The 24,516-nt window shown below is 44.4% G+C and overlaps 1 protein-coding gene across 1 annotated transcript; it reads left to right on the forward strand.

Moving 5' to 3' along the window:
* The first annotated feature begins 20,756 nt into the window (after positions 1–20,756).
* Positions 20,757–24,200, forward strand: LOC122399262 (NPC intracellular cholesterol transporter 2 homolog a). The gene is made up of 3 exons (XM_043399813.1): positions 20,757–20,955; positions 22,007–22,311; positions 23,871–24,200. Exons 1-3 carry the CDS (start codon positions 20,874–20,876, stop codon positions 23,952–23,954), a joined length of 471 nt encoding a protein of 156 aa, XP_043255748.1. The 5' UTR covers positions 20,757–20,873; the 3' UTR covers positions 23,955–24,200.
* The last annotated feature ends 316 nt before the right edge of the window (positions 24,201–24,516 follow it).

Here is a 24,516-nt window from a genome sequence, read left to right on the forward strand (position 1 = left end):
GCGATCTATCGGCGCGGAATTTCGACGATTGCACCCCGGTATTGCACACTTCCCGTCGTTAAGGTATCCGTGGATCGTCGCGCGGACCGCGTACGAGAATAAAAAAAATTGAATATTCGATCGTCGATCGCGGCGGTTTCGTGTCGACGGAACCGTCGAGCGCCGTTCGAGATCGTCGTCGTCGTCGTCGGCGACTGCCACGGAACTAAAACCAAAACCGAAGACACGCGTGTAGTTGCCCCCACCCGGGAGCACCCTCCTCGTGCGGCACACGCACGCTTAACCCGGTCCCGAGGACACGCACACGCAACCAAATGCACACGCGACTCGTCGAACGCATCGTCGATGCACCGTTATGCATCCGTGCTAACGACGCCAGCTACGCAAAATCCTTCGTTCGAAACAATTCGAAATCCTCTTAGACGTAATTTGCGACACATTCGAAATCAAGTTTGTTATTCCATGGTATCGTGAGCCATTAGCCAGAAAAGAAATCATAGAAATGCATTGGAATGAAATTTTTTACGAACCAGGTTACATGTCTGTATGTACACGTTGATAAAATTCAATGGAAATTGGTGAGATGTAACCTTTTGTGCTCGTATATATGTTTGGGATGGCTAGCCAATTAACTCGGAATTTTTGTTCATATTCGATCAAAGTGAAAAAATTTTTATGGGAACATTTTAACTTGGTTTCGGTAGAAAAAAATGGGAAAATATAGAAATTTAATCTGCATCCCACCCTTCTCTTGAACAGTGAAAATCTATATAAATGTGTACATAAATTTTGATTTTTCAGAATATTTAAAGAATGAATAACACTAACTTTTAAAGGAACACATAGGGCACACAGGTATACTAAAGGCTAAAATAATGCTGTACTAGCCAAGTTAAAATGTAGCATCGTAGGTAAGGGGATCCAAAATCCAGAATTAAAAAATATTTTCATAACAGAATAGTGCAGCATTTGTATTTTAAAATCCCCCGCAAACACGGGCGATCTTTTTGCGTAATCGGATATTTCAACCCGAAAAAACCGTTGGAGCGTATTCGTTACCATCGTAAACTCGAAAACAAAAATCATTATTTCGTTCGTGCAGCGCGTATCACGGTACGTAACTTGTTTGTATTTATGTGTCGACTGTCCCGTATTGTAAATATATTATTGTTGTTACACAGTTTATTGTTGTTAGACAGTTTACCAAAAATTGCTGGCCCCTTTCTTTTACGGGGAATTATAAAACTGAACAAACTTTCGGTTTTTTCCCCCCGATCGCGGATGTTTGGGATATCGAACGATATTGTTAAAATTTTTTCAGGTCTTCCGAATCGCCGGGGAATTTACGATCGCTCGAACTTTCGGTATTTCCGCCAGATAAAATTAAATATTTTACAAGTTGCTCGTTGCCATCGCTACGATCAAAAGTGGATAAAATTTCGCATTTTCAACTGATCCGTTTAGACTTAATAATCCACAAAAACCACCAAAATAATATATAACACCGTTCGGCGGGAAATAAAATATTCTCCATTATCGAGCACCGTAAAAATTCCGACCGTGTATTTTTCAATTTGCGTTGTTACATTTGGTCGGGGAAAGTACGAGCTCATTGATAAAGATTTATTCGAGTGTCGTGTATATTATTTGTGTAACACCCACGCACACGCGTGCAGAAAGGCTGGAAACGCATGCGTTCCGCTCCGCCGCGTGTTTCTGGACGCGTTGTCTCACTCGGGGTTGACTTGGAAGGGAACGAAACCGAGTTTGGTGCCGTGGAATAAACGCGGGGTGAGTTCCAGGCGTATCATCGTACAGACGATTACGCGAGCCCAGGGAGGGGTTGAAAATGCTACAGCGTGTTCGACGAGGGTGGAGTCGGCACCAGAGGGTCAGGAATGCGCCCTGAAAGGACAAATGCGTCGGTCCAATGGCCGCGTACAGTTTGACGGATCGTTCGAGCTACAGTCGGCATGATTCTCCCGTTTCTATCAATTTCTCTCCTAACATTGTTCCTTCGTTAACTGGAACCAATGTCAAAAGGGGTCGCAAAATAGAATCTGATTCGATTGGCGAGTACTATCTGCCAGGAACTTGAATGTGAATTTTAATAAAATGTTATTTGGTACTTTTGAACGCGAAAGCACAGCAATATTATCTTTTCGCAACCGTCGCTTTATTTCGTCCAACAGGTGTTCAATGGGATTCATATCCGGTGATTGTGGCGGCGTATGAAGCTGTTTTGGCACGTTGTATAGCAGCTATTACTTAACAATTCCTACGCTATGCTTTTGATCATTATCTTGTTGGAAGATGAATGTTTCCTCGGGATCCAATTTTATCGCGCTGTTGTGCAAATTATATGTTTAAATGATCGCTTTGGTCCGCGGCAGAATCGATAAATTTCGAGTGCCCCACATTTAGCGTACTCCACCCCCGATTCCGCGCAAACTCTTGCGAAGCTTTTGAGAATTATAACTTGCCAAAGCAACACGGAAGAGTTGAATTCTCGCTTTTTAATCGCGAAACTCGTTCTTTCGGGCAAGATGTTTGACCACGTTTGGAGACTTCTGTGCCCCATTTTTGTGTTTCTTTTCAGAAATAACGCGTTAGGGTGTGGAGCGCGAGAGCAACTCGTTGTTATTAAAACCGTTAGGGCGGCATCGTGCGCACGGTGTTTCTAATGTCGTCGCACGGTTCGCGGAGAATCTATTTTCGGAAATCCCCGCGTTTCCCTGGTTGGATACCGACACCCTCTTTTTGACCGACCGGCCAACCGCGCGCACCCACGTGAATGCACGAATCTGGAATCGAGAGCCGCGGATCGCTCGCATCCGCAAAAACACTGGGCAGGGTTTAAATTCCACGCGCGTTTTGCAGCCACAGACAGAGAGGGGGCACCGCTTTTGAAGATTTCTAAACAAAAATAACGGGCGGAAATTCAGTGAACAGCCAAGGTTTTCAAACAGCGGGGAACCATTCTGTATACATCGTTCCAAATCGATCTCTTCTGCGCCCCGAGGTCAGGAATTTCGATCACGCCGAAATATACTGCACGAAATCGGTGGAGGTCGGTTAACTTTGAGAAGTAAATTTTATACCAATTTTCAGCGAAGATTCGCCCCCCACAAAGGAATGTTTAATTCCGGGAATATGGAAGATACCTTTTCTATTTTAATCGGGACTGAATCCATCTAAATATATTTTACCCCCCCGTCGAACTTCATAAAGTGTATCTCCACGTCGTAAAAGTGTTTCGTGGCAGGAAGTCGAGCGATTTGGAGCAGAATGCTTGAAACGCTATCAATGACCGGCGCCGGGAGTCTATCGCGAATCGAGAATCTACGGATCAATGGTTTGAACGTTGTTTCTGGCTTAGCGGCGTTTATTTCGTTTGCGAGAATCTCGTTGAACTTCATCCACTTGATTAGGCACAATTGAACGCGGTCAGTGTATGCTCGAGTGCCTCCGCCGGCTACTCGAAACTTTCGCTATCCGCCTGTATTTATTCTTCGACGGAGCCCCGGCGCTTTTGCCCCTTTGAGCTGGAACGGCTACCCCGACGCTTTGTTGCCTTTTCCTTTTCCGGCCGCCGTTTCGAGTGCGGTTAATTCAATGTCGCGGATCGTGCCCCGCGAAAGTTACTCGACTCGAGGCTCGGTTTTACGCCCCCCGCTAATAGATGCAACGCGATTCGATTCGATTAGCAACGGCTTGGCGAACGCCACCCTCCCGAACCACCACGAAAATAATCCTGGTCGCGTGCCTCTCGTATCCCCCACCCCGTTCACCCCATCCAAATCTCAGATTTCATTTTTTTCAATTTAATAGAGTCAATTGCCTATATTCTTTCTTTTACGAACACGCTAGTTGCAACAAACGACGATCACCAACAGATGGCAAAATCACCCAATCAACTGACCCTATTAGTTCTTGGATTGTGTATTTTGAGTAATTAAATGCGTTATCTTGACAACGAAAGATTTAGCCCCGAGCCTTGCACGTTTCGGATCGGTCGAAATTTTCGTAGCAATCGTTGCAGCTGCCATTGAGCGACACCCTCCTGTCATCTAGCAACCAATCCGACGTCGCAGAGGCGAGGGTGTGCCCCCGGTTCCGTGGGCCACGTTTTCCCCGTGTATCGCGTATCTCGAATTCGGCGCGGTCGAGAAAAGCCAGATCGATATCTAGCATCCCTCCGGTGGATAAAGTACGTCAGCCTCAGCCCTTGAGGGCATAAATAATAGAATTATAGAAGGGAAGTAATTGTCGTGAATTACCGCGAAATTTATGGGGGCCCGTAGGTGGTCCTTAAACGATACCATCGCGGTCTTGCGGTCTCGATCAATTCGAACGAAGTTGTTGAGAAAATCATTCGTGCCAGTGACATGTGGACAGGATGCGTCGACCTTCCTAAGGGAGATAAATCCAGCCCTCTGTCCGGAGACTGTCACAACACCCTTCACCCACGAATACGAGCGATAATAATTTTTAATTAAAAGTGGCGATCGTTAAACGCGCGAACGGTCATCCTTGATTTCCTGGAAGATAAATCGTCCGTATGCGGGCCTCGAACACGATACTTCCGGTCTGAAACGTCCGCGTCTTGGACCGTCGAGCGGACCCCTAAGTTAATCCTTTTCGTCGAGTCGTTAAATGTCGAACGTTGGCCTGTTCTCGCGGTCGAAATTCGCCCAAAGTTAATTAACGCCAATCGTACCGTGGAGTTACTCATCGTTTACCTCGAACCACGTCCAGGAGCAGAGAGTCCTGCTTATTAGTGACTCAGTGAAACGCGCGTACGCGTCACGCCTCCGTCCCGAGCACAACACGGAACGCGCCGCGATGACTAACGAGAATCGAAATCGATCGATATCAATCTGAATACGGCGCTACGGCGGGGCTCGTTTCCTGCCCCATTAATATTTATCTACCTTATTACCATTTCTCTATCTCCCGATCGGACTCACTCTGGATTTTTATACGGAACGAATTTGAATTCACATTTATCAGACAATATTTTCGAATTGGGTTACACTTAATAACGGAATCTTCCCCTTTGCTAAACAATATTTTCATCCCTTACTCGTACCAAAGAAATTAAAACGATAGATACTCGGAGGAATACATAATGCGGTGGAAATAAATTTTCTTTATTCAGCAGAGTAAATCTCTTACAATTTTTATTGTGGAACGTGTCGTCTTGACCACTTTGTCGATTCCAGTGTTAATAACATCTCGTCGAATTTACACGTACCACCGTTTCTCGCGAGTCCTCTAGATTGTCTTTGCCACCGGGACGATTAAATGCTACTCTCGAAATTTTCCAGCCCCGAGCGTCGAATATTTCGCTTAAGAGAAAAGTCGTATCGCGCGTGTAATCTCGAGATACGGAAATCGTTGCAATCCGTCGTCGTCGTCGGGTTCCGCGTCGATGGTTCGGGACGCTAACGGTTCAACCCCTGTGGCACCCTTGCGTCGTCGTTTCCACTAGGAAACCCCGTGGCTTATCGATCGTATCTCCAGAACCAAGATCCACCGGTTCCAGCGCCTCGTGTGGGAGGATGAGTCACGGCTGGTCTATCGTGACACAGTCATATTATTTTTATGGTGTTTTCGCGTGGCCACCATGATTCACGAGGGCCCACGCTTTTCCGGCGCCCTTCGACGACGTTTGTTCCCCCTTCTCGCGTATGAGTCGTCAGAAATCCCGCTACGATGACCCATATGGAACCGTGGCTCGTAGTTTCGTCGCTGTTAATTATTACGGGGCGACTCGCGCGGTTTCGTTTAATAGGAAACATTTGTTAATGCCCACGGGGGACCTCTCTCTGTCCGGGGTCGCGAGTTTTGGGAACGGAGCCGCCGATTAGCCCGTTCCAAGAAAAATATTGTCGGAATATTGGAGGCACAAGGTCTGTAAAAGTCTCTTTTAAATGTCGATCGACTTTTCGTTTATTTATCCGGCGAATTATGCGCGCAACCAAACGAAACGGAGTGTAAAATTTCCGTTTTTCGCCTTCGCGCGAACATTGTTTACGTTCGCCGAGGAAGTGCGCCGTTGGTAAACCTCGGGAAATATTTTGCCGCGTCAAACGAACGGCGATACGGCTGTTTGCGCGATGGAACGCAAAAACGGTGGATTTTCTTTCGCTTTTTCGGCGGCTCCGTTAAATTCGAAGGCGCGTAAATAAAGGAAAACGAATAAAGCAGAGGCGTCGAGCGACAAACGCTTTGTTCGGTCGGCTGTCGTAGCAACATCGCGAGACCTAATGCATCGATAAATCTCGAATACCGTGCGTTCGGTCGTCCATTCGACTCTCCAGTGTGTGTTCACGCACGTGTCTCGATTCTGTCACATTTCTCTCGGTCGCGAGGCTTTTTCGTTTCGCTTTCAAGCGCCGCCGGCGACCGTTTCGTTTTTTTTTCTTCTTCGCTCCATCCAGCCCGCTCGGGGGAACTTCGTAAATAAACGCCCGTTGTAAAACGGTATCGACGAGGAAATCCAAGGAGGAAGCTAATTCACCGGATGCCGTAGGAATTCTTGTCCCGCAAAAAAAATTGAACCGCCGCGCCACGGAGGAATTGAATTTCGATAGCGCGATCCACCGCGGGAAATTAAAACGCACGCTAATGAGGGACGGGTCGTTGGCGGGGTAAAAAACGTGTCGTCCATCGACGTGGAGATCCCCCGTCCAGGTACGGGTAAAAAAGAAAGTCGCGCGGAAGCTCGGATTCCTCTTGAATGAAAATGGAATAATTTTAGTGCGGCCATTACGTATGCGCGCGGTCCGCGGGTCTCGCGGCGTTTCCACGAGCATCTAGCGCGAACTAAAATTATTACGACGAAATTATACGAAACGAAATAGAACGTAGAGCAAACGGACGGGAAAGAAAGAAACGAAGCGACGCCCTGTCAGGCGAGAAGGACGCCGAACGACGTCGGAAGCAGGGGCGCTCCTCGTCCAACGCTCTGGCGCCAAGAATTCGGCGTTCTCGAATTCTTCGAGTTTTTACCAGACGATATTGGCATTCTTTTCGCGTTCTAGCCGCGTGTCTCGTCGCTAAAATTCGACCTATAGAAGAGGAATTTATTATCTTTCCCACGCTCGGACGAGCTATCGGGGTTTGAGCCATTGGCGTCATTTTTTTTTTATTTATCCGAACGAGCTGCGGACTCTTTTATTGCAAACAATGCGCCGCGACCAGTATACTTGCTAAGCGTCGCGTATTGTGTAATAGTCTTAAAAAATAACACAAGAAGAGAATCGAAGACCCTGTAAACTGTCTTTTAAATGTTCTTCACTTGTCATCTCCATGTAATTAGTCTCATACTCCGTAACATGCAATTTCATTTCTCTGTTTACCTTTGTTACGTAACTATCTTTTATACATGTATCTCTTTCTGTACGAATGGGTATTTAATCCCGTGAATAAATAAGTAAATAAATGCACCGGACTCGGGGAGACCACTTTCGAGTATTGTGCAACCGTTTAGCGCGAGCACCGTTGATGGAACAGCATCCGTTTACCAGTTTCAACGTGTATAATAGCACCCGTAAGCTTGGTTAAATATAGCGACGTAGCGAGTCGAACAATGTTAAGCGTCTTACGTTTTGTAAGTACGTTAACCGAAAATGTCAAACGCAGCCTATCGCTATGGTAAACAAAACTTACGGTTCGCGGGGGATATTAAGCGAAATTATTATGCAATTCGCGCGCGCTCGGTTTCCCATCGCGAAACGAGGCGTACCAGCGAGCTAAAGGGGGACCCGCGGCAAACCAAAAGGAGCAGATCGAGATCGAAGCGACGGAATGCCGCGATTTTATTCCAGGTCGGACAAAACATTTCCCACCGTGCTTCGCCAAAATAGAGGCGTGCACCTGTCCCGGTAGAAAACGAAGATTTCTCCTCGTATCTCTCCGTCTCCATCTCTCGATCCTCGGTTTCTCCTCCGCTCGCCTCTTCCCAGCAGCTTTCCGTTCGTTCCATCCAAGTGCAAGCATTTCTCAGTTTTCCCTTCGTCTCGCTCGCTCCTTTTCCACGTTCGTTTTTTTTTCTTTTCTCTCTATTCGTTCCATCCCCCTCCTCTAGGATTCTCTTTTCGTTCTCACGGCCGCTCTCGTCCGCTCCTCTTGTTACTCTCGCGTGTCCTCCCTCCTCCGCGGCATAACGCTATTTCCGTCAGGCCACGGTGAAAACGTCGTAAGTCACTTAATGTTAGCCGGACATTAAGCTCCGCGGTATCAAAGGACGTTTTTTCGTGAACCACGGACCGCCGTGCTCCTTCGTTCTACTATGTATCCGAACAACCCTCGAAAAAAGGGGTTATTTCTGGCGCTCGTCGAGTAACTTTAATCGAAACATGAGAATTCTCTTTTATTCTTTATATGCCCTCGAAAACGTTGAGTTTCCTGTTCTGCCTCGCCCGAGATATGCGTCGTCCGTACTCCCCCGCGCGCAACGTATATTAATATAGTCAATGGAATGTTTGTTTGGTGCGGCAAACAACTCTCAGATGTTTCGAGGCACCGCTACGAATACATGAACTACTTGTTCGGGTGTAACGTACGATCGTTATCACAATTAAAAGGGATCGTAGATAATACGCAACTGCTACTTTAGCGCGACGTACGTAAATTTAGCTAAAAGACCGTGCTCGCTTTAATTCTCAGAAGCCACTTAGGCGGCCGACTTCGCTGATCCTCTGTGTATACAGCGTCATAATTGTTAGCGATGTTTAGCGCTCGTGTTTCGAGGAAAAAAACTCTAGTATTTTTCCGACGCGAAAGAAAAACGAAGAACAAACACGGCCCGTTTCGTTTCCAGCGCGAAAGAGAAATTTCGACCCGATATAAGTAAGCTTTTGTTTGACAGAGCAGGCTCCGTGGCACATTAAAAACCTTATGGCTAGTCTCATTCTCATGGGAATGCTTCTTCTGGTCCCCTCCGCCCCGACGTTTTTCTTCGACGCTCTGGCGAACGGCGTATCAGTCAAAACGGCCGTCACGTGGCACGAATCTGTCCATCTTGACATGGGAAATTCGTCCCGGAAACGTGGTCCCATCGAAATCGAGAAATTTTTCGAAACTCGAACCCTTAACCCTTAAGTGGATTATTGGGTCATGTAACCCTCTGTTAGCTCATTATTTTTTAAATGCTTCGAAGAAAAGTTGATTTCCATGTTTGACAACTAAGATTTAGAGTGCACTTAAGGGCGAAAGGTTTTTTTCCGCGACTCTCAAAGACGGAGTTCGAATTCCGAATAACTTCGACAAGAATGTTCCCTTGTGCTCTCTGTCCACCGTAAAACGCGTGCCCCTAAAATTCGAGTCGCTCGTAAGTTGCGAATGCATGGTATCTGGGTCGACTTGTAGATCAAACTGTTCCTGGAAGCGGCCGGATTCACGGCAACGTTTCGCGAAGGTCGTAGCTTAGAATTTCGCGCAACAACGCTGCCCGACATATTTCATAAATAACGAAAAAGCAGAACGGACGAGCAGCCGCGTGTACGCGCAACGATCGGCGGCGACAAACGGACTACGCGTCTCGATAAAGGTTTCGCGAACGGATGACGCATCTTCGAATGCAAACTCGCGGGGATCGCAGAATGCATCGGTATCTAAATATAAACGCATAAACGGTTCGGTCTACGGACTGTCTGGTTATTTATCCCGCTTTCCCGAGATTATCTCGCCAACCCTTGGCCGACTGTTCCGTCTCTACAGCAAAGCCCTTTGTTCGCCAATCCGGATTTCACGGATCTTTCGTTTTTCTTTTCCTCCCCGTTCGGATTCTAGTAGCTTCTGTAAATAGCCCATTAGTGCACGTAAAGTTACGAATGATTTTTCCAACGACCGCGGTCGAATCTGTGGCCTGCGAACAGTTGATCCCAAAGAGGGATCGAACAAGTCTATTCTCCTCCTATGTACGAGGGTGTTAGGTCACCTATGGGGAAAAATTTCAGTGGGAGATTCTAGAAGCCAACATAAGACGAAAATTAAAAAAGTTATTAACGTTTAAAGTTTCGTCCGTAGTTGTGGTTCTCACTCAGCATGAAACTCGGACGAATACCCTGTATATTCGCAAGATTTTCTGCTAACGGGACCAGCATGTTAGAGTTGACCGTAATTACCAAGGTAAACGAACAACTGAACTCTTAAATAATGATTTTGAAAACTAGTTTCACTGCTCGAAAGATATAACAAACTTAGAGGTTGGTGGTTCTTTCGCTCTGAAATCCGCTTAGAACGTCGTGTGAGCGAAGCGACCAGAAAAAGGAATCTGTCCCATCAAAGAAGTCGGACACTAAGCTTGGCGGCCATATTGTGCCGTCTCGACGTTAAGAAAAGTTCGTACGACTTTGCTGGTTTTGCCGGAGGAAAAGTAAACGGTGCATTAAGTCATCGGTTTCCTTTCTATTTATCTTTTCCCGCGACTCTTAGACACGGAAAAGTCCATTCAAACTCTGACGAATCAATGGTTATTACTCGTGGATTCAATGGTCAGAGTATATCATTTCCTCCATTCGTAATGCGAGCAAAAATACTGAGTCGTCAGCGACTTTGTACACTACAAAATTGTTAAACATTCCCGTTCGTATGTATTACAAACTGTAAACACTGTTAACGCATTCTCGTGTTTTGAGTTTTCGTGTTTTGAGTTCCCGTGTTTTCTATTTTTATTGTACGAAAACTGACGTCGCGGAGCTTTTTACTAAAATACTGTATAAAAACAAGCTAGAGGTCCGCAAGAGACGTACTATTGTTGTGTCAGGATCCAGTTTAATGCATTAATTTAATCGCCCGTCCATTTTTACGTCGATAATTGGGAAAGCTCGTATGGAACGAAACCTTGATTACCGGGCCAACTATATTTTCTAATTTGCCTCTTAATTTTATACATGAAGCGATTTATGCACCGGGGATTAATCGCATGGTGAACGATTTATTGGAAATTCGAAAGTTTCGCGGTAGTAATTTATAATTCCTCGGCGCGTTTCAAATTTTAAATATATTCTTCGAGTGACTGTAATCGGTTTATCCAGTTTGCATTTTGGATAACTCGTGCCCGTCCCAAAGACGACGTAACCCATGTTTCCCGCTGAGCGGGTTTCGGATAGATGCACTTTGCCCGTCGCAGAGCTCCAGTAATGTATCGGATTTGAAAAGAGGTTGAGGAGACGGTCTCAATGCCATTTACGAGAGTGCCGGCACGTAGTTCGGCCCGCGAAAGGTAAGGTTCGTTATAAATACATCCTGTTCGAAAATAGATCTCGGACTGGTGCAACCGCAAACCGCGAATCGTTCAAAGCTTGCCGAATACTCGGACACTTCACTGGGACCCGCTTTCGTTCGTTGAAACGGATCATTGGTGTTAAAGCAACCCGATGGACGATACACGCTCCCACACAAACCGATAACACCCCCACATTTTCACTGTACGTCGCAAGAATAGCGAAACGATCTGTATCGTTCGAGCATCCTACATATTGTGCGGTGTCTCTGTACCAACCAAAATAAATGTACACATCTGGGGAAAATTTTAATGGGAGATTCTAGGGGCCAAACTAAGACGAAAATCAAGAATACCAATATGTTGATCGAGGCTTCGTCAAAGAGTTATTAACGTTTAAAGTTCCGCCTGTAGAACGGCAATCTGACAGAACAGCTGCGTACGCGTAATAGTGGTTCTCACTCGCAAAACTGTAGGACTGTCCATACGTCAGTAAGTAGAGTTTCTCATGCTGACTGTGTAATGATCTATAACGATCAAAGACGCCGAGGACTCACGAGTTCCGAGATCCGTAACTTCGTCGTCGAGATTTCGGGTCGAGAGAGCTCGCGGCGACTTCGGGTATCGTTTTTTACGGTTTCGCGCTTTAACGCCGGCATCGTCCATCAGAAGGTTCGTAAAAAGCTTTCAGAGCTAAGAATTTTTTCTTTACGACGGTCGCGCTCGTTCTCGCGGCGTCCTAGATACCTCTTTGGTGCCGGATGCACGTTTCCAGCTGCGAGCGAGCCTGGACCGCTCGGTATAAATCAAAAACGCTTTGCTTCGCGCTACTTTACGGCCCGCGAGGCAACGTACTTTTGAAATCGTGGTCAGCCCCGCACGCCAGCCGGCTCAGGGGGCATGAAATCGGTAATAAAAATGAAGAACGAAAGAAGAGTTGGAACGGGCGAACGGCCAGCTGCCGGAGTCGCCGTAAACGCCCCGGAACAAATTGATTAGTTGTTTCGAAGACGCGTTATCGTATTATACGCGATACATAAACATCGTTTGGACGTAGAAAAGGGGCGAGTCGCTTACCGTACACGGAGGCTGCTTTATCCTCGTCTCCGAACTGCATCTGTACCGCCATCTGGTTACCTCCAGTCGCAGAGATCCATCGCCCACTAGGTATTCGATAATTCGGGACTCGTATCACAGACAAGGTATAAGAGTAGACTTTTGACCACAGACAACAGGTATATGCGTATACCTTCGTTTGTGATTCGGGATACTCAGTTGCAGTTTGCATCCCACGAACTGAAATACCGACCCCGTAGAAATTAATGAACGTGTACGTGGCGCGCCCTCCGGTGACTATGGGTACCACGTTCAACCTATCCCATAATGACGTTGGCGTCAGAGCATTCAAAAATCTCGTGCGCATCGTTGAAAGTTTAGATCGAAAGTTAGTTACACAATTTATGGTCGTGCAGTTTTTAATTTAACACGTATAACGTGTATATTTCGTTTGGGTAGCGTGATACTTCTAGGTCGAAAAATCTGGTAGTCTACGTGACTTTGGAAGAGCGTGGCAACAACAAATCACCGGACGGTTTAACGTTGGTATGTTTTTATATCTCTTGTTTATCCTTCACGGTCGAGGATTCCTACCTAAGGTACTCGCGATCATGGTTATTTGCAATGTTATCGAGACACGAAGGGCAGCGAGAATTTTCCTTTTAGAAATACGAACTTCTACGAGACGCCGGGCCTCTCCCCCTCCCTCGTCCCTGCCGACAAATACGTAAGGTTAGGTAAAGACATTCGTTCCGCGGAAAGCGGCGTGTCGAGACGTGTCGAGACGCGTCGAGACTTGTCTAGATTTGTCGAGTCTTGTCAAAGGGATTTCGTGACTAACGAGGTGTGTTAGTAATGTCTATTGTTTTTATATCGTACCTTTCATTATAAATTCAATCAGTAGAAAGCACTCGGTTGAGAAAGTCACTGAATTTTTATTGTATCAGTTCAACTCAATTATCATTATATCTCTCTATATTACAATTTCTTAGAACATATTTCGAGTTCAATGGTTGTTTAATTGTGGAATAAGTATATTTATCGAATGTATTGGATCGTAATTCATATTTTATTTCTGTTGCAGCTTCGAATTCGAAATCAATTTCAAGAAAGGACGCCATGTTTGCTATATCGAATCGAAGTAACTTTGGCGCTGACTGTCGGACATATTTCGAAGTCGCCATTCGTATGTTAGAACGTGTCTGGACCTGTCTCGCAGTCAGGCATATCATAAGGTACGTACTCTTAATGTAACGATACCTAAACGATTCTAATCTTCACTATTACTCCCGATCACTCTTTATCGGTGCTTTTACTTAATATTAGTTCATTTTGACTACAAATTTAATCCACATCGTGAAAATAGTTGATTCGATTTCGCGCCTTCTCGTCGCTATCTAGCTAACCTCAATTATCATTAAATCTCTCTAAATTACAATTTCTTCCAGCATATTTCGAGTTTAATTGTGCTGTAAGTATATTTATTTAATGCATTGAATCGTAATTCGCTTTGTATTGCTGTTCCAGTCTCGAATTCCAAGGCAACTTTAAAGGAGGACGCCATTATTGCCAACATCGTATCGGGGGTCGAATTTGGCGCGGAATATTGGACAAATCTACTCTTACATTATATGTAACGTACATATTCAGATTTCTATATTCTTATTTTTTGATTTATCATTTGTTGCAATGTTAGGTTTGCAAAGAAAAGATTTAATCGAACTTTTTTCTATTTCGATTCGTGATCGTTACGTGATTTGTGATAATTTAAAATGACGTTGTTACATTAGAACAACGTGTACTTTTCTGCATTTTAACAGTTCATAAATCTATCTTTATAAATTATTGAATTGCATTTCTACAGTTTTATCTGTAAGTGTAGAACATAGAAGCATTTTAATTTTCAAACACTTTAATTTTGAAAAGTTTCAGAATATTTATAAAAGTCGAGTAATATTTTAAAATTCAGTTCAATTAATGCGATCGTACTTACAGCTCAGATAACAAAAGTCTAGAATAATAATTCAAATTACATTTACGAACTATATTTTAATATTGAAATTTATATTTGTTGAAAATATTTAACTTGTATCACTTGTTCGTATTTACTGGTAAAGAACTAACTTTGTACTTTTAAAACAATAACGGTATTTCCGACTGCGATTTGCTTTGCATAGAGTTACCATGTATAGAGAGCCTCTTCGTTAGAATTGTTTTGATTTTCATAGGTGGTAGCGTTGCAGACTTATTCCATTCGGAATCGATAACGTTGGACTCGACATCGAAATGGTAAAAAGATTCTAGAGTTCAGACTTGTCTGCGGCAGAGGTTTGTTCTTATGGGATTTGGTACCTGGGGTACCGACCTCGCAAGAAATCGATGGTTTCAGAGCGACCTCTTCGTTCCTGGAACGGTAAATCCAGAGCACTCGACTCACCAACTAAGATCGGTGATGTTAGCAAACGTAGAAAAGTTTCTCCTCCTTTGCAAGGTGCACAGGGTTACCATTACTAGCTCGTGCAGGTTTGCACTTTGTTATCAACGCTCATAGTCCCCGGTGACAAAGTTTATAAATTAAATAACGAGTAATCTAAACAGGGAATCGATCGTAATTAAAACCATAATTTCAAAGGATAGAATCAAGTACGTTTATTCATCGAGACTATCTGTTCTGTATCTCAACACACTATACGTAAGTAAGAATTATGCAAATCATCGTTGCGACAATGAAACCGATATCGTGTCTCAGAAGAAAGCGTGTTTCTTTATTTTAACGCGATAATGCGTGACTCGTTCGATAAGTCCGCGAAAACTGTCGGTTAATCTTGTTTCCGATAGAACTCGATTACTCCGGAAACGTTTCTCTTTCTCGGCCCCTTCTCCCCCCGTGGACGTTTCGAGAAGATCAAAGTTTCGCGGCGAATTGAGACGCAGTTGTCTTCGCCGACAACAGAAACGAGTTAGCCCCTTGCACGGTGTTCTAATTAGTCGAGATGAGATAATTGTCGATGCTGCACGGAGAAAGGGAGGAGAGACCTTGTCGGGATCGATCGTGCGTTCTTCGGTCGATATTGCACGCGTTGCATTCTTCGTTATTAATTCTAGCGTTCTTCAGGCTCCATTATCGCGAGCAGCTCGCGCAAGGCCGCGTATGACTTTTACATTTCAACGTGCAAAAGTGGCGGCTCAATGTCGCGCGTACGCCTTTTTGTTCTACACTCTTGAATTTGTTCAATGTCGTATCCGGTGGCGCGTGGCGTGTGCGCGAGATAACTCCATACAACATTTGCTAAAAAATAATTTTAAGTCGCGGTACCTTCTAATAATTGAAACGAGCACCGTACCGTGAAATTTAACATCCGCTGGAAAATCTTGAATCCGAGTAACTTGGCTTGAATTCGGATTAAAATTTATTTTAACTAGAAATCAATAGGTAGAAATTAGTTAGCTATTTTGCGCGAGATAACTCCTCGATACAGGCACGAGCTTTACATTTAACGGTTCGATGAATTATAGTAAACTTTATTAAAAAGTAATTGGAAGTTATAATACCTCGTAATAATCGAGTACTATGTGTGAAATGTGAACATCAACAGGTAGAAACCAGCAAGCTATTTTGCACGAGATGATTTTCAATAATTGCATTAATAATAATTTACCTATTAATAATTGAGCGTCGAATCCGGGTAGCTTCTTAAATTCGGATTAAAATTTATTTCAACTAGAAATCAATAAGCGGAGACTAGAAAGCTATTTCCACGTCGAGTTCTACCGTGCAAGGATGGCTTTTTCGAATTTCGTGCCACGGCGAGTAGGTCATCGGAACATGCACGATCGCTCCCACCGATTATTACGCGTTGCAGCGTACGAACAATAGCCGCGGGCTACGAATTCGAGGAAAAATGCTATGTTTATTCTCTCCTTTTTTTTTTTTTTTTTTTTTTTTTTTTTATTTCGTCGTCGCGTTCGATACACCGTGACGAGGTGTGTCATCCGCGTAATTACGTTCGAATGAAAAAGAGGAAGAGGTCGCGACCGGATTCGTAGCGTCAAGGAAATCAACTGTGGAATTACTTCTCGTCGTTGAATATCGCGTACGCGCTACGACTGGCAAAATCGTCCTTCTTCCGTGAGCAGGCTGCATAATTACTTTCATGAGAACGTATTTTGTGCGACGCCTTCCAAGAATCGCGTAGCGTCGACGGACCGTGATTTTTATTTAAGGCGGCCGCAGCTTCTTCCGTCGCGACGACAGTCAATTTTCCACTTCGATCCTTCGTCCTCCGGGTCACGATCCTTCCACGAACGATCCCACCAGTCGATGCTACCGATCGTACGTAACGAATACAGCCCCCGGTTCGAGCATTCGAGGTGTTTTTAATTCGGCTCTGCCAGCGCTGCCGCTACAATTACTCAATTAAATTGTTTAGAAGCGAGTTAAACGATTAAACGAACGCCGCCGAGCGACCGTCACGGTGAAACTCTACTCCGCGGTCTACAATTAAATTTAAAATATCAGAACTTCGAGAACCCTGCGTTTCTTAAATTGCGCGTCCATTATTTTTTCTCCCCCTCGAAACCTCCACGATATTGTTATTTTTTATTGGCGGATAGAAACGATAGGTGTTTGTTTTTTTATCATCGATGATTGTACTTGATAGCAACTTAACATATTTAGATTTGTAGGAAGAATATGAAATTTAAATTGTTTGAAATATATATCTAACGATGCAACTGCGTAACACTTCGTCGACTTGACGTTCCTGGATAAACATTGATGTTGATTTAGAGCGATACGATTGTATTATTCTAGTGTAGTTAGAACGGATGCAAGGTATGCCTATACGTAGCTTGCACGTAATTTTTCCGCCAATTTAGTAGACTCAGGGACTGATCCGGTCGCAATTTATAGAATCACTCTGTACAGCTAGTACAGTGAGCAGAGAGGAACGCTTCCGCAACGTTACAAATGCTTTGCATAAATACTTGATTCGACACCTGAAGGTAAATAGTCGGTATCGATTCAACTGATTTAAATTTGAAGCGAACCACCTCGCCGAGGCACCGCGTACCGAAACATTAATCAACCGACCGAACAGAGACTTACAAATAGCTAACAATTTACACGCTACCGCATCTCGTAGGGTCGCTGCATTCGATTCCAAAGTGGAAACGCTGTAACGAAAGCAAGTGCAATGTCTGTAATCCTCGTTTACACGATCCGCTGCAAAACTGGACTATTTTCAACGCTCGTTTCTGTGATCCATTTGGCGAGACGAACGTTCCTAGGTAAAATTCGATCCGCCATCGTTGGCGGTGGAAAACAGAGGATAATTGAACGAGTTCGATCACGAAGGGCGGCGATTTTTCAAATAAATACACCGTCCTTGGCAGGCAATTTTTCTTTCGCGGCGAACGGTTGGACGCCTCTGGGTGGTCGGAACTCCGAAACATTCGACCAGGAAGCCGATCTTATGGAAAAAAATCACGCGAGAAAGAGGCCGTGCATCGTCACGGACTCTGTCAGGAATTCTTCCTCTTTGTCTCAAGGTTACTGTCGCTAACAATCGCTCGTTTGTATTCTAGCTGGCTTTCTACTTCGCGTGTTGCGTTTCGTCTTCTACGGCCAAATACGTTTTCGTCGTTATCGCGCGCGAGCACGTGTTGTCGGATCGCTCCACGAACGTCGTGTTTATATCTAACGTCCTCAAATCGAAAACTTGGACATAAATTTACGTACCGGTGTGCTCAAACCTGATACACGACTCGATATCCCAGATTAATCGCTGTATCATTAAATGCATCGTTGAAAGAATTCAGCGGTTACGGCATTTTGTCGTTGATTGCCAAGTCCTGTCATCCTATTTGGATTTAACGACTCACGAAGGTCGCGAGCACACGTCTCACTCGATATTTGTACAAAATGAAATGTTGCATAATACCGACTGGAGATCTTGGAAACGTTAAATTTAAATCGACTCGCGAGAAATACTTCTGCTGTGCTTGTTTAATAATTATCACATTCTTGGTAACAACAGAATTTATTACGGGTCTCAAGGATTTCGAAACTCATAATTTTATCCCTTTTCTTTCAAGAAATCAGTCATCAAACTAGACTGTCGAAGTAGGACACTCGAATTGTAAAGGTTCGTTAAATAGTTTACATATGTGAAACACATGTCAAAGTACAAACATAGCCATACGAATCATCGTTTGGATAACCCTCGTACTGTTTTAAGACTGTTTAGGTTTCCATCACATGTTTTGAGTCATCAAATATTTTAGCTCGATTACCATAACTCCGTAGATAAAATGAATCCAATAAAAGCATGATTTGCCAGCTTGCGTAAACAAGGAAAGTAACCTTATTAACCGAACGATCCGATGCACACGTTCTGCGAATTTGTATCGACGATAAAACGTGTCGAGCCACGTGCTGTTTCGCGGCTTGGCTGTTCGTTTGGGTCCGTAGTCACGGTAGCGTGATTTCAGAGAAATTTCGCAACGCTTTTTAGACGGACCGTGGCGGAACGAAGGTCGACGCAGGATCGATCGAGCAGGTAGAATTCGTTTCGGAATGGCCGGTAGACGGTTAGCTGGAAGGAACGAAAGGACGCAGAAATCGGTGGCAGAGAAGCCGATGGGATTGCAACGTCCGGCCCGGCGTCGTGCTTACGAGCATTAATCGGAGGTCATCCTCGTAAGTGGAAACAAGGAATTTCATTTGTAGGAGGGCCCAGAGGAGCGAGATAGTGTTGTTAATTTCCGGCGCTTTGTTCCTCGCGAGCGCTATGGTTGTCCGTTTGATTTCCGGCACGGTGCCCGCTAACGCGTTTCGAGTTAAATAGAAAATGCGAGAAAGGAAAGAAATTCGAGCGACACGGTTAAATCCGCGGCCCAATTACGCCCGTATCGTCCTCCGAAAGCAACATGTGTGCGATATTGCCCACAGAAACGAACAATTTCGAACCTGCAACGATCCGAATGGCGCTGAATATACGGGCACGGGACTTTCTCCGCTCCGCTCCGTAAATGGGAAAAAGTATTTTAACATAATCTAACCGCGGTGTTTCAAAAGCGAATTCGAGACTTTAGAGGCTCGTGTTATTTTCCTTTCTACCGTGTTATTTATCCTTGGTAATCAAGTTTTCGAGCATTCTGAATCTGATCTTCGTTTGTATTACCGATAATCGCGTTACAGAACCTTTGAACTATCGTACTTTCGAAGGAAATCTTCTGTTTAGGTTCAATGTATTGCGAAGAGACGATATCGAGAGCCTCGTAGATTTTAGACGATTCGTTTTAGTGTCTACTTTGATTATTTTTTATTTCTTTCGAGCACGATTACTTTGAGACTAGACAGAAATTACACTGCCCACGTATCCTTAGCTCGCAGCACTGCATTCTTGTTAACTCGAGACTGAATTTATTCTATTTAGACGATTCGACGTACATGGAAAGCTGTGGGACGTACAATAAGTTATACGCACGAAACGTTTGTTCACGCTGACTTCCGTTTCCGAGAAATATGTGTTTGAATATTGTTGCGATAGTTCGCGGACGTGTCAGCAAACGAGTTATCGCTGCACTAACGATCTTGACGTTGTTTATAAATATGTAGAAATAGCTGAGCTAGAATAAACGAACTACGCAGATTATCGCTAAATAAGTGCACGCGTATTTAACAAACTTCGTCTAAAAAATTGCTGGATGGCTTTTGAGAAGCACTATAAAAGTCCAGAAAATCGAGGAAAAAAAGAGAGAAGATTAGACAAAAGTCCAAGGCTAAAACTGGCTCGGTTCTCGCGAGGCGACCCGAACCAACGTTGCACGACGAGTTTTTAAAAACCAGATTTCGACTTAGTCTATAAATGGCACTGACGGAACATTAATTACTCGTTCTGTCGCCGTTTTGAAAAACACCTACGAACTGTCAGGCAGAAAATTAGATAACGATATCGTTCGCAACTAGACTAAACTTTGTATTTGTTAGACGCGAATGAAATTTGTCTGGTTCCGGTCAACGATCAACAAACGCTTATCTCCACGCATTAACATACACATGCTTCGATGATACTGCTCTTACCAGTATCTATAATAAACATTCACATTCCCTAATACCAAATTTGACATTCGAACTCGTTCGATCGAATTTAAAATCAGATTTTTAAATATCTTCCGACTATGGACCATTCTTTTCCATTTCGTGGATCTACGATCGACGATACGAGCGCGACGCCTCGCGAACGTGACTGCATCGCTCCCGACCCATCGCTTGCACGTGATCCAGACTCCGTCCCGTCCGTTTCGCCGCTATCCCGGTGAAGTTTTATGAATTTACAGAATCCCTACCACGCGTGGTCTCGCTTTTCTCCCGTATCCCCACCGTCCTGGCCATCGTCGTCCGAGTAGGGGACTCTATTTAAAGAGAACTTTGACGAATGGTCAGCCATAACGTTGCGTTGCACGGTCGCGGTCGAGAGTCGCACTTGGACCGTATTGGAACCAGCGAGAACGACCGGGATCCATCGTCCAGAGCACTCATTCCACGAGAACTCGCGCTATTCCGCCCGACAAAACGATGCTGAGGGAAACGATTCTCGTTTTCGCGGCTTTGCTCGCGCTGGTCCACGCCACCGTAGTCAACAAGTGCGACGGCAGTGGTGGGTAGAAGGAATCCTCGACATTATCGACGATTTCCAACTTCTTTCGTCGATCCGCGCGAAAGTTACCCTGTGGTTCTCGAGATTCAAGTTTCGCGGTTCGATCATCGGTTTCTGTTCGAAAGTAGACGTCGTTTCGTGGGTACATGTATCTGCTAATGTGAAAGTTTGTAAATCCGTCTCGGTCGTCGCGAGCAAACGAGATATTAGACGAGCATCGCGAGTTCCCTCGAAACGCGCTGACAGGTCACGATCGGGCTCGAGTGATTATTAAATAATAACGCTTCGTGAGAACGCTTGTTGTTTTGGTCCGTCGCGGACACCGTGTTTCGACGAGTAACTCGGACATTCTTTAAATAATCAAGTTACGTATCTTTGGACGACTTTTAAAAATTCTAAATTAGCAACGATGATATTTTTGCCACGGATGAATTCGATTCCGCAGACGTTCCGAGCGACGAAAACTCGGTAATCTCGTTATCGATGGCGGGATTGCAAAACACTCGGTGTCCACGATAAGCCCGAAAGAGTGGTCCACGGTCGAATTATGTAATTCGTTTCGTCTGGGCGCCACGCGATCGCGGGATCTTCTGGTTAAAAACTGGAATAAATTTCGAGCATTATTTTCGACAACAAATTGGAAAATTCGAAACAAATTGTGGGCAGTATTAAAATCTACGACACTTTATTACTATTTCAAGATATAATAAGCTATGAAGCGCCTGTGGTCGTACGAACGAGAATCATTTGAACCGTATGCACACCATTCTTCTCGGTTGTCAATGATAAACAGCATTGCGCTACCGTGTAGGCCTGTCAGACTCGTTTCAGCCCGTGGTTCAATTTGCTCTTCGCTACAAACGCTTCGACCCGTTTCTTGCATCGAATTTTTACGATTCTGAAAATCGGGCGCGAAAGTTGAAACACAGGTATTATCGGGACTCGAGGAAAGGAGTATGGAAAACGCGATGGATCGTGGGTTCCGTGGGGTCCTTGACCAAATTCTCACGCGAGGGAAAGTCTGTGGGAGGCCTAACGCGAACTTTTGCAGGGGACCCGTACGAGGATCACAGTCGGGTTAACATAAGCGGCTGCGACACGCCGCCGTGTCAACTGAAGCGCAGAACGAAGGCAACGTTCGAACAGAAGTTCACCGTCGACCATGACGTCAAGAACGTTACGAACGCGGTGTACGCGATCATTCTGGGCGTTCCTTTGCCATTCGTTGGCGTAGACGGGACCAGCGCGTGCGAGAGCATCTTCAATATGGACGGAACCGCCGCCGGATGCACGCTGAAGAAGGACGTCGAGTACAACTACAAACGGGAATTCGATGTGCTGCAAATCTATCCCACGGTGAGCCACTCGAACTCTTCGAACCGCGTCGCGAAAGGACCTCTCCAATTTGCTCCCCGAACTTGGCGAAAAATAAGACGAAAATGTTGGGGAAAAATTGACCCATAAATGGTTCGTTAAAACGTCGCGAGGAAAATGTAAAATTTCTGAGGCGAGAGGAAGATCTTCTCAGCGCGTGTCACGCGTTCCGTTAGGAAATCCTCGAGCGATTCCCGGCGCCAAGAATCGCGTATTTGCACAGTTCTCGCTCGAAAGTACTTGGAAGATAAACTGCGTTCGGTCGGTGAGTTAGTACGCAGGTGAAAGTGAATTTCAGAGATGAGAATAACGAGTCGAAGGCAACTTCTCATCCGTTACGAAAAGAAACATCTGTTCGCGGGTAGGGGATTTAATATCTGAGAATGCGCGATTGAAATTTCAGTGGGAATAAACGCTGAGAAATCCTCTGTAGCGAATGCGGTTGCTTAATTAGCTGCAATTATCTTTTATTTTTCTAACAATCTTGCCTCGATTGTCGAGACTCGAGATAGGTGGTAGCGATAGTAGTATTTTATAGCGATACGTACAACTTTAATAGTGATTGTTTGTGTAACGAGTAGGGGACCTTGCCCCATCGTTAAATATGTGAGTAAGATAAGTCGCGATTTCTATTCTTGTTTGTGTTCCCTAAAATAGCCTAATCGTTGTTCCTCTTTCATGCTTGAATGAAATTGGAGTATCGAAAGTTGGCAATGCAACGACGACTATGGAAATATTGAAGAAGGCAAAACTAGAACAATCTTTGTTAAAAGGGAATCAAATTTATTTTGCATCTTTTCCATTAGTCAAAACATACGATCGGAGTGATTCTATGCGTATAAACAAATCCGAAAATATAAATAAAACTTATTTAGAAGATGTTTAGTGCTCCAGTACTAGTGCACTCGACTATCTCCAGCTTTTATTTTTATACTAATAGTTCACGATAGATGCAAACTGTGCATTTATTCACGATTTTATTTACCTTACTCAGCAAATTGTTGCAAATCTCGAGTTTGTTATTGAAACAGTGCACTCAGAACGCAGTGCAGATCTTTGCAATTCTCAGAAATTCTCTAGCACGATTAAAGAATCGATGGATCCATGTCGACCATGTCGGTTACATTTTCGTCTTATTTCCAGCATAAACAAAGTTCGTACGAAATTCGCGGAATGCTCTGTGCAACAATTGACTCCCGTGCGTAGTCTCTATCTCGTCGCGGAGTTAAAATTACCGAGAAGCCACCCAATTCGGGCGTAGATTCGCACATCGTTAGTTTATCGGTTCGATAAACAAGAGTTTATCGTAACGACTAGATCGGGGCTAATAATATCGTAATTCGTGGCACGAGCGTGGACCTATCGACCGTCGTCGCCTTATCGTTATCGCGCGCGTCTAAGATTATGGGAATATCGCGACAGTATCCGCGAATCAGTTTTTCCTCGTTACCCGATTGTTTGTTTTCCAATTTTGCTCGTCGTCGATCCTTAACGATCATCGTTAGCAGTGTGTTGTAAAACTGTACGATTTTTCCCCGCAGCTTTCCGTGAATATTCATTACGCGTTGATGGAGGGAAACAACACGATCACTTGTTTCGAAGTGCGTGCGAAGATCATCAAATGATAGGAGCTGCTCGATCATTTTGGGAGAGCTACCTCCGTGGTTTCCAGGAGCCGCGAAGCTGTGCCTCTATATACGAAAACATCCGTACAATAAGGTAGACAACGTGAAAGAGGGAGTGTTCGATCAGGGAAAAGGATTTTTCCACGAATAGAACTAGTTTCACGTAGTCTTGTTTATCGACGAGCTTAAACAGTATATAGTGCGTAAGCATAATTGTAATTAGTAATAAAAACCTTTTATAGATAATTGGGTAGTTCAGCATGTGGATATTAAGTGGGAAAACAAGTTAATCGCCTCGATCGTTTATGGGCGTTTCGATCATCCGGATGGACGTTACTCGCGATAGGGCAAAAATAGCCAGTGAATAATTAGAATTAATTACCGAGAGTAATTGTACATATTCATTAGAAACGACGGAACGGCAAAGGATGATAGCTTTCATAAAAATCATACAAGCCATAAATATTGATGATGGATAGAGAGCCTGCAGGGTACAAGGATTATAAAAAAGTTAAGAGACTTGGAAAAACATGAAAGGATGAGAATCAATTATCTAAACTGT

Source organism: Colletes gigas, unplaced genomic scaffold, assembly GCF_013123115.1.
Source record: "Colletes gigas isolate AHSC1104 unplaced genomic scaffold, ASM1312311v1 Colletes_gigas_Sc00012, whole genome shotgun sequence".
In the NCBI taxonomy this organism is placed as follows: domain Eukaryota; kingdom Metazoa; phylum Arthropoda; class Insecta; order Hymenoptera; family Colletidae; genus Colletes; species Colletes gigas.